The sequence below is a fragment of the Hyla sarda genome, chromosome 1 (genome assembly GCF_029499605.1).
Source record: "Hyla sarda isolate aHylSar1 chromosome 1, aHylSar1.hap1, whole genome shotgun sequence".
In the NCBI taxonomy this organism is placed as follows: domain Eukaryota; kingdom Metazoa; phylum Chordata; class Amphibia; order Anura; family Hylidae; genus Hyla; species Hyla sarda.
In genome coordinates this window covers 598,618,603-598,630,249 of record NC_079189.1, presented here as the reverse complement: position 1 = coordinate 598,630,249, position 11,647 = coordinate 598,618,603, and the positions used below count along the sequence as shown (strand labels likewise).

General features: G+C 43.6%; 1 protein-coding gene across 1 annotated transcript in view; it reads right to left on the bottom strand.

Moving 5' to 3' along the window:
* Positions 1–3,045: 3,045 nt before the first annotated feature.
* Positions 3,046–11,647, bottom strand: part of LOC130296197 (sperm protein associated with the nucleus on the X chromosome N2) — a 28,899-nt gene continuing 20,297 nt past the window's right edge. Inside the window, exon 2 of the mRNA XM_056547496.1 lies at positions 3,046–3,340. Within this exon, the coding sequence (XP_056403471.1) occupies positions 3,046–3,340 (295 nt within the window). The remainder of the gene's footprint in view (positions 3,341–11,647) is intronic.

Here is an 11,647-nt window from a genome sequence, read left to right as displayed (position 1 = left end):
CGGCTCTGCCATAGCGATGTATTGAGGAGGCATCTCGGCCGCCACTTCATGCGGTGGTCGACACACGCTATCTGGCCCCCGTACAGAGAGATCGTGGGGGGCCCCAGCGGTCGGACCCCCCGCAATCCCAAACTTAGCCTCTATCCTTAGGATAGGGGATAAGTTTTTCACCACTGGACTACCCCTTTAAGGTCTCTGAGTCACTGGTCACCTCTGTGGGCCCTGGCTGAACTGTCTAACCTCAGTTTTCCACCTGTCTAACCTCAGTAAAGCTACTTTTGTCCGTAACTTGGCGTTGGAGTCATTATTGCCCCCGTGCCTAGCCCAGGATCCAGCGGTATACCTTCGGGTGGTATTGAGGATAAACCACACCCTGGCATCACGAATACAAGGGGTTAATGCCATCTGCCCCTAGGGTAATTCCATCTGACCTTTGCATCACACCCCTCTACCACAACGCTAACTCGGAACTAATTTTCTATTGCTTAAACGAAAACAACCATGCATAACATAACAATCAGTAAGGTATAGTATAGCAAAATAATCTGACAAATTAAATGTGTATATAGGTCTCACCCACCCACAAGCAAACCTGCAGCACCCCCCCCCCCCTTCCTTATTTTTTTTTTCCCTTGCGGCTGTTTGGCAACTTCAGTTGGTGCACATTAAATATATGGGGCCAAAACAAAGTCCTGCTCCACAGTGTTACTTGGAGTAAGCTGAAAATCTCAATATGTCTGCAAACGTATGTCCGCGAACTCAGTTTGTGAGTTCAGGATGACTTGTTGTAGGACTGGGCAGCTGAGTTTCAGGCTTACCCTTACCCTATATATACACACACACACATTTTATGAAGCTCATAGAAATGTAATCTCTCATATGGAGATAATATATTTATCCTGGAATGATATTTAGCTGATACAACTATTCTGGCTTATACGGAGCTGATACCACTCTACTGACTGATGAGGAGCGAATAACAGTCTATCGTGAAATAATGGCAAAAATGTATAATTTTTGAAGTGATTTAGCAGTAACACATTGTTTGCCATAGTTTTGTGTTAGTTGTGGCATAAAATCACGAGGTGACTGCTATTTCTAAATATAACTGTGAACTATTGAACTTTTTTTATTAACACATTTACAATTCTGTTCCCTCTCCCGGTGCGGAGTCTCTATCAGTGCGGCTGGGATCTGGGATGAGACGGTTATGTAACTGGAATTTCACCATGTACAGTAAATTTAGCTAAAATAAGTGACCCCCTTGCTGTGTGGCCTGTCAGCCTGTTCGGCCCTCTGGCCTCATCCCATCACTTATCACAAATTGCAATGAAATATTGTGACCTGAATAAATCACATGTTATTAGCACATTACTAACAGTCGGTCTGGCTTGGATTTCACTTTTTCTGCTTGTCAGGCCCAGATTTAGCAAACAGCAACATCTACAAGAACAAACTGCAAACACTGAGATATATTCTGCAGCTGAATCATCGATTATTTAGAAAAATTACACTTTATAAGGGTTCGGTGTCTGGATGGTCAGGTTTTGCATCAAATAGTATTTTTGTAGACTATATATAAGCTGCTATCTGCTTGTGGAGGAACAATCCAGGAGCAGGACGAGAGGGCAAACAGAGTAGACGGCCACATAGGATGCCGATGCTGCAGGGTGGGTGACATTTGACTGTACCCCAAGTTATGTAATGAACACAATGTGTGCACCTGTCTGTTTATCACAACCCCAGGATTTAAGTAATGGAGTTTTCCATTCAATCACATCCAGCAGAGATCCTAAAATGAGCCACAGCAATAATTTAGCTGGGGGCCCTTTGCCTTTAGCTAATTCAAGACATTGGAAGAAGCAGCTCTTTCGGCCTCTAGCACAGTGGGAAGTCACAGCAGAATGCGAAGCATCAACCCAACAACTTTTTCTGCTATTAAGCGCAGGTTCCTGGTCTAGTGTGCATGGGGCCTAACAAGAATAATAGAAGCTGATGGTAATTTGGAAGCTGTACTTTTAGAGATTCTCAGAAGAATGATTTTGCCTTTACAAATTCGTAGACATAAGAGCCAAAACTTTTGATGTCAGTTCTTAGTGGATCAGTTTAGTTGTGAATCCACATTAAATGGTAAAATCCATTGATCTGAGTGTGGTCTAATCACTGGGGCTAGACTACCCAGGACCAGAATGTCAATGCCTCCAGGTGAATGGTTTGAACGATGAATGGGGTCAGAGGAGGATGTCAGGAATTGTTCTCATGAGCAGGTGGAGCGTAGTCAGGAAACTGAAGCTGGTGTTCAGCTAATATTAATGTACCCACCACTGCAGGACAAATATGTCAAAGGGAAACAGAAAAGGCTGGTCAGATGGATCCAAATCTATGTAGAGAAAACATGGCCTGGTGTGTGGAAAAACATGGTCTGGTCAGATGGATCCTGATCTCTGTGGAGAAACATTGGTGGTCAGATGGATCCTGATCTCTGTGGAGAAACATGGCTGGTCAGATGGATCCAGATCTCTGTGGAGAAACATGGTCATGTCAGACGGATCCAGATTTCTGTGGAAAAAAATTTGTCCAGTCAAACGGATCTCTGTCTCTGGGAAAAAACATTTCCCTATCAGACGGATTCCGATCTCTGTGGAAAAACATGACCTGGTCAGATGGATCGAGATCTCTGTGGAGAAACATGGCCTGGTCAGATGGATTCAGATGTCTGTGGAGAAACGTGGCCTGGTCAGATGGATCCAGATCTCTGTTGAGTAACATGGCCTGGTCAGATGGATCCAGATCTCTGTTGAGTAACATGGCCTGGTCAGATGGATCCAGATCTCTGTTTAGTAATATGGCCTGGTCAGATGGATCCAGATCTCTGTGGAGAAACATGACCTGGTCAGATGGATCCAGATCTCTGTGGAGAAACATGGCCTGGTCAGATGGATTCAGATGTCTGTGGAGAAACATGGCCTGGTCAGATGGATTCAGATGTCTGTGAAGAAACATGTCCTGATCAGATGAATCCAGATCTCTGTGGAAAAACATGGCTCAGTCAAATTGATCCAGATCTCTGTTGAGTAACATGGCTTGGTCGGATGGATCCAGATCTCTGTTGAGTAACATGGCTTGGTCGGATGGATCCAGATCTCTGTTGAGTAACACGGCCTGGTCAGATGCATCCAGATCTCTGTTGAGTAACATGGCTTGGTCGGATGGATCCAGATCTCTGTTGAGTAACACGGCCTGGTCAGATGCATCCAGATCTCTGTTGAGTAACACGGCCTGGTCAGATGCATCCAGATCTCTGCGGAGAAACATGGCCCAGTGAGATGGCTCCAGGTTTCTGTAAAGAAAAATGGTTGGTCAAATGGATCCAGATCTCTGTTGAGTAACATGGTCAAGTAAAGCAGAAATGACACTTCACCCACACCAAGTTAGATGGAACCCATTTCCAGTCCCTAACACTTACATGCAATATCTATCAAACAGACTGAAACAAAAAGGAGAAATCTTTCTAATTCTTTATTTCATGTAATTTAGCAATATGGAAAAGTAAAGAAATATGATATTTTTGTTATGTTTTGTTTATTTTAGTCCAAAAGATATTACTATAAATGAGTATAAACAAGCAAAAACTATTTTGGGGCAACAAGTAAAGAAATTAGAGCCATTAAAGGGGTACTCTGCCCACAGACATCTTATCTCCTATCCAAAGGATAGGGGATACGATGTCTGATCGTGGGGGTCCCACGGCTGGGACCCCCCGTGATCTCCGTGCAGCTCACAGCATTCTAAACGTCTCTGGCCACGGAAACCCAGAGTTCTAAACATACTGTTTAGAATGCTGGGTGCTGCACGGAGATCACAGGGGGTCCCAGCGGCGGTACCCCAGCGATCAGACACCTTATCTTCTATCCTTTGGATAGGGGATAAGGTGTCTCTGGGCGGAGTACCACTTTAAATCACCATGCAAAACAGTGATTTAGTGGTTAAAATCCCCAGTTCCTTCCCTTTGGTGCGTGGTCCTTCATCCTTGTTGCAGGAAGACTTTCCTTTGTTTTATTTTTGATTGTAACTTGTGTTTGTATCCGAAAATTAAAAAACAGAATTGTAAATAAAACAATAGAAACTTATAAAAGAAAGATAAAACAAAACAGTGGAAAGTTTTATGGCCGCATACTATGAAATCAGTCGAGGCGAATCTCCCAGTGGAGCCAGCGAGCGGTGGCAAAACCTCAACCCCCGCTGTATTTTCTTCCATAGAAGGATATGGAGATGCTTCCTCACTGAAACTTGAAAGAAATCATCCAAGACAGACCAGATGTGTCTGCACGTTGCCTATATTTTATAATTATATAGATATTTATTTTATAGTTCGTCTAGATTTACTTTTCCCATTGGAGTGGCAGGAAATGTATTACATATGTTAAACCAGTTTTGCTAAACTAACAGTTCTATTTTGGGCATTTCCCCCCAAAATAAGTTCATGCAGTTGTAACTTAATATGGTAAAATGAGTGATGTACAGAAAATAGCATCATAGTTTATTCTACTTTTATATAATATTACAATTTTGATCATGTCAGATGCAGACGGAACCCCCAAATATTGAGACCCCAGAGCCTTGAATAAATTCAGGCCCCAAACCAGTTACTTAAATTAATTCAGACCCATGACTCCAAAATTCATCCAGATCCTCTAAATACATTCAGATCTTTTAATACAAGCCCAGATCAGACATAAATAGTAATTTCAGGCCAGACCTCCTAGATATATATTGAGACTCCAGACATGACTTGTAAATAAATTGAGACCCCAGAACCTTAAATTTAGATCCCAGACCAGTTAATAAAATTAATTCAGATCTTAAACCAGACCCTCAATTGTTTCATACCTCAAACCAGACTCTTACATACATTTAGACCCCGACCAGACATCTTAATAAACTCAGACTCCATACAAGTCCCCAAAATGATTTCAGACTTTAGAGTGGATCTATAAAATTAAGACCCCAAACCCCTAAATAATTTTAGACCCCAAACTGGATCCCAAAATTAATCCAGATCCTCTAATGCAAGCCCAGACAAGATATCTATGTAAATGTAGACACCAGATGGAACCTAATCATTAATTCAGACTTCAGACCAGACACCCTAGATTAATGGGACCCCAGACACGACTTGTCAATTAAACTGAGACCCCAGTACCTTAAATTTAGATCCCAGACAAGTCAACAAAATTAATTCAGACCCCAGACCAAACTCCTGAATTAATTCAAATCTTAAACCAGCCCCTCAATAAATTCAGACCTCAAACCAGACTGTTACATACATTCATACCTCACATTAGCCATCTAAATAAACTCCAGACAATTCCCCAAAATTATTTCAGACATCAGACTTGACCCCTAAAATTCAGCCACCAGACCCTTAAATTAATCCAGACCAGGGCCGAACTGGGACCAAAAACAGGATTGGGCATTTTAGACTAAGCAGCCCATTTTCATCATGGGTGTGGCCACAAACGGGAGGGGAGAAATGTCAATCATAGTTGTGTATACTAGGGTACATGACAGGAAAAAGTTACTTGGGTAAAAAAAATTATCATCATCATACTGTTACTGACCAAATCCTGTATACTGGGACCAATATTACCAATAATATCAGTATACAAGGCACCATACATATTACCGTCATACTGTTACTGACCAAATCCTGTATACTGGGACCAATATTACCAAAATTTACCAGTATACCAGGAGAAATATGATCACCATACATATTATCATCATACTGTTACTGACAGAATCATGTATACTGAGACCAACATTACCAATAATACCAGTATACAAGGAGGAAATATTATCACCGTACACATTACAATCATACTGTTACTGACCAAATCCTGTATACTGAGACCAATATTACCAATAATACCAGTATACAAGGAAGAAATATTATCATCATATCTATTACCATCATACTGTTATGACCAAATCCTGTATACTGACAGCAATGTTACCAATATACAAGGAGGAAATATTCCCCCCCATAAAATTACCATATAGTGGTAATATAAGCTCTACACAGGCCCTGCAGGCCAAGCAATTACATAAAGTTAGATCAGATGACTTGCAGGTGACATGTTCTCTAATTATAGTCGTTCGCTTTCCTTTTTCTTTTCCATCCGGCCCAGACCTTCATGACGATTTCATCCAGCCAAAACTCGTCTCCACAGAACCAGCCACACAAACATTTTAGGCTACGGAATTTTCTAGCAACTACAGTGCTCCAAACAGTAATAATAACCCCCTGGGTGTCCCCCACGGTAGAGTTGGTAGATAAGGGGGGTGGAGAAGAGTAGGTAGTTCTGTCTCACTAAGTACTTAGGTTGCTCCAGTACGTAGACAGGTCCCCTCACATAGTTTCCCCCATTACACAGGTGCCCCAAGTAGATCGGTGCAACCTGTAGGGAGGTCGTCCTGTAGATAGCTGCCCCCTATATATACCACAAAGCTTGTAGTCACAGTAAAAACGCACAGATATAGAAGAAGGCTTCAGATTAATTTCACACCATAAAGTGTACAAGTGCAACGTTTCGGCAGAGTGCCCTTATCAAGCATGAATTTGCTCTATCACGTTATCACGTATGATGTTTCTTTTGTTTTTACTTTAGCAACTTTACTCAAAAAAGGGCCATAGAGATAACATGAAGTTTGTAATGTTTTTAATGTTCATCCTATGATCTTGTGGGTGTTTCTCACAGTCCAAAATTTTTAGGTTCCTGTGAATCTAAAAATCGGATGCTGTGAGCTCCTTTACGGAGAGGAACTGAGTGTATGGCAATCTTTACTGTGTATATCCTTGATCCCTGTGTATGACCACTTCCCTGTATATTTCTGTGGTGAGCCACAGGGGTGCGATGTGAGGTGTAGGGGAAGATGGTGTTGCCCAGGGGTAGATGGTGTTAACCCCTAAGTGTTCGTGACACCAGGGCATGGTTTGCCTATGTAACCACCAGAAGGTAATCCTGTTACTCCTAGATTAGGCAGGGGTAAATAATAGTTCAAGGCCAAGTTGAAGGTTAATTACTGAAGTTGAACAGGTCTAACAGTCTTTACAGGGTAGTAAGGTTCCCAGAGAGGTGACCAGTAACACGAGGGACCTCGCAGCTTGCTGGGACTTGCAGTGACTCGACAGACTCTAGCACAGCCACGCTGACTATAACTGACTTGAGTTGACTGAAGATAGTGACAGCAGACAAAGATGACTTGACTTACAGATCTGTGGCTTCAATTTAGGCTTGAGGCCTCCAGAGGTGCTGGACACTGGCTCTGAGACGTCTGGACTGGACTTGACCTCAGCAGAAAGTGAAACACAATAGAGAGATTGTAGTACCTCCTCTTATAAAGGGGGCTGAGCAAGGAGCCCATAGGCCAACTGCGAGTCACCTGGTCACCTGGTGCACTCTGGGTAACAAAACATGTGACTTGAACATGTGACAACCCTTATCATGTGACTAACAATCATGTCACCATATCAAAGGTCCTTTACCTTTAATATATAACTTATACACATTACGGGGGAACACTGCAGGTGAGACCTGGGGGACGTACCGGGACTCAACAAGAGAGGACTGTAGGAGCATATGCCGTACTGGGACATCACATATCCTACATCCCTTTATATGGACACTTCCTTGTATATATCCTACATGCCTGTACATGGACACTTCCCTGTATATATACTACATCCCTGTACATGGCCACTTCCCTGTATATATCCTACATCCCTGTACATGGACACTTCCCTGTATATATCCTACATGCCTGTACATGGACACTTCCCTGTATATATCCTACATCCCTGTACATGGAAACTTCCCTGTATATATCCTACATCCCTGTACATGGACACTTCCCTGTATATATCCTACATCCCTGTACATGGACACTTCCCTGTATATATCCTACATGCCTGTACATGGCCACTTCCCTGTATATAAGCAGCTCTGTGTTCCGTTCTTTGCAGGTTTCTTGCTGATTTTGCTGATACACATATATGGCCACTTTCCTGTATACGGCCTCCTTTACTATAACAAGATATCTGACGTCCCTGTATATTTCCAGCCTTAGGTACAGTTCTGTGCAGGCTTCTTGCTGATCTGGAGATGTCTTGTATATGGCCAATGCCTGGATCGGGGGGGGGGGGGGGGGGGGTCTTCTCTGATGACATTCGTCTTCATGGCAGACACATCTCACTCCCTCCGTCAGTCTGCTGTAAACAGAGGGGATCGTGCCTCCCTCTTGTATTACACAGCTTGACCCCAGGTTAAAGATTTGGTAAACCGTGCCTCAGAGAAAAGGAGAAGAAAAGCCACGGGTGCAAGAAAAAAAGAGTCTGGAGAGACGTCTGTGTTTTTCTCCGGTTGCCCCCAGACCAGGCTCCATTGTAGACAGGCACAAAGCTCGCACAAAGGCCCCAGGAGCTCACACAAAGCCCAATGATCACAGACGGCCACTTCAGCACAAGACCTTAGAATGGGCCAGGCGGCTACGTGCGGCAGAGTCGGCCATCTTGTGGGCTAATGTTCGCACTGAGGAGAATTATGGAGAATATCCCTTAAAATCTCACATTTTCTTCTTCCCACAGTCTTGGTCTTCCAGCTCGGGGCCCATCGGTCGATACAGACTAAAATGGCAGCTTGTTGGGAGATCTGGGATTATTAAAGGAGAACTCCAGGCCTCACCGTGTCATATCTAGTGGGAAGACTGATAAACCATATGTGCAGCTAGACAGAGACATTGTAGAATAGGATGTCACTGCCACTATGTGACGGATTTACTACAGAGACATGAAGTGCTAAGGATAAAGGCTCCATAGACTGTATATTGTGTCCTCAGCTGTCTGTGTGTCACTCGTGTGTATAGTATAATGTATATATTCCCTGTAAGGAGGAGGCGTCTGTTGTTCAGTCTATGGAGAGAAATAATCCCCTTGTCTGCACTGTATAGGGTGAACGGCTTTGAAGCAGCAGTAAAGGGATATGTGTGACATTCTGTCTCGCCTGCCACCCGAGGTGTGAAATCTGGACAGCTGTAATATTCACCTATAAATTATAATATTAGTATTGACTGACAGGGGTGATGTGCGGCTGCACCGTGCCTACTGCTTTACTTTACTTTGATTTACTGTACTCTGCTGCACTGCACTCTGCTCTACTGTATCCTGCTTCACTGTAATGAACTTTCCTCTACTGTACTCTGCGCTACTGTACTCTGCTCTACTGTACCCTGCTTCACTGTAATGTATTCTGCTCTAGTGTACTCTGCGCTACTGCACTCTGCTCTACTGTATCCTGCTTCACTGTAATGAACTTTCCTCTACTGTACTCTGCTCTACTGTACTCTGCTCTTCTGTACCCTGCTTCACTGTAATGTATTCTGCTCTAGTGTACTCTGCGCTACTGCACTCTGCTCTACTGTATCCTGCTTCACTGTAATGAACTTTCCTCTACTGTACCCTGCTCTTCTGTACCCTGCTTCACTGTAATGTATTCTGCTCTACTGTACCCTGCTTCACTGTAATGTATTCTGCTCTAGTGTACTCTGCGCTACTGCACTCTGCTCTACTGTATCCTGCTTCACTGTAATGAACTTTCCTCTACTGTACCCTGCTCTTCTGTACCCTGCTTCACTGTAATGTATTCTGCTCTAGTGTACTCTGCTCTACTGTACTCTGCTCTACTGTACCCTGCTTCACTGTAATGTATTCTGCTCTAGTGTACTCTGCTCTACTGTACTCTGCTCTACTGTACCCTGCTTCACTGTAATGTATTCTGCTCTAGTGTACTCTGCGCTACTGCACTCTGCTCTACTGTATCCTGCTTCACTGTAATGAACTTTCCTCTACTGTACCCTGCTCTTCTGTACTCTGCTTCACTGTAATGTATTCTGCTCTACTGTACCCTGCTTCACTGTAATGTATTCTGCTCTAGTGTACTCTGCTCTACCGTACTCTGCTCTACTGTACCCTGCTTCACTGTAATGTATTCTGCTCTACTGTACCCTGCTTCACTGTAATGTATTCTGCTCTAGTGTACTCTGCGCTACTGCACTCTGCTCTACTGTATCCTGCTTCACTGTAATGAACTTTCCTCTACTGTACTCTGCGCTACTGTACTCTGCTCTACTGTACCCTGCTTCACTGTAATGTATTCTGCTCTAGTGTACTCTGCTCTACTGTACTCTGCTCTACTGTACCCTGCTTCACTGTAATGTATTTTGCTCTACTGTACCCTGCTTCACTGTAATGTATTCTGCTCTAGTGTACTCTGCGCTACTGCACTCTGCTCTACTGTATCCTGCTTCACTGTAATGAACTTTCCTCTACTGTACTCTGCTCTTCTGTACCCTGCTTCACTGTAATGTATTCTGCTCTAGTGTACTCTGCGCTACTGCACTCTGCTCTACTGTATCCTGCTTCACTGTAATGAACTTTCCTCTACTGTACCCTGCTCTTCTGTACCCTGCTTCACTGTAATGTATTCTGCTCTAGTGTACTCTGCTCTACTGTACTCTGCTCTACTGTACCCTGCTTCACTGTAATGTATTCTGCTCTAGTGTACTCTGCTCTACTGTACTCTGCTCTACTGTACCCTGCTTCACTGTAATGTATTCTGCTCTAGTGTACTCTGCGCTACTGCACTCTGCTCTACTGTATCCTGCTTCACTGTAATGAACTTTCCTCTACTGTACCCTGCTCTTCTGTACTCTGCTTCACTGTAATGTATTCTGCTCTACTGTACCCTGCTTCACTGTAATGTATTCTGCTCTAGTGTACTCTGCTCTACCGTACTCTGCTCTACTGTACCCTGCTTCACTGTAATGTATTCTGCTCTACTGTACCCTGCTTCACTGTAATGTATTCTGCTCTAGTGTACTCTGCGCTACTGCACTCTGCTCTACTGTATCCTGCTTCACTGTAATGAACTTTCCTCTACTGTACTCTGCGCTACTGTACTCTGCTCTACTGTACCCTGCTTCACTGTAATGTATTCTGCTCTAGTGTACTCTGCTCTACTGTACTCTGCTCTACTGTACCCTGCTTCACTGTAATGTATTTTGCTCTACTGTACCCTGCTTCACTGTAATGTATTCTGCTCTAGTGTACTCTGCGCTACTGCACTCTGCTCTACTGTATCCTGCTTCACTGTAATGAACTTTCCTCTACTGTACTCTGCGCTACTGTACTCTGCTCTACTGTACCCTGCTTCACTGTAATGTATTCTGCTCTAGTGTACTCTGCTCTAGTGTACTCTGCTCTACTGTACCCTGCTTCACTGTAATGTATTCTGCTCTACTGTACCCTGCTTCACTGTAATGTATTCTGCTCTAGTGTACTCTGCGCTACTGCACTCTGCTCTACTGTATCCTGCTTCACTGTAATGAACTTTCCTCTACTGTACTCTGCGCTACTGTACTCTGCTCTACTGTACCCTGCTTCACTGTAATGTATTCTGCTCTAGTGTACTCTGCGCTACTGCACTCTGCTCTACTGTATCCTGCTTCACTGTAATGAACTTTCCTCTACTGTACCCTGCTCTTCTGTACTCTGCTTCACTGTAATGTATTCTGCTCTACTGTACCCTGC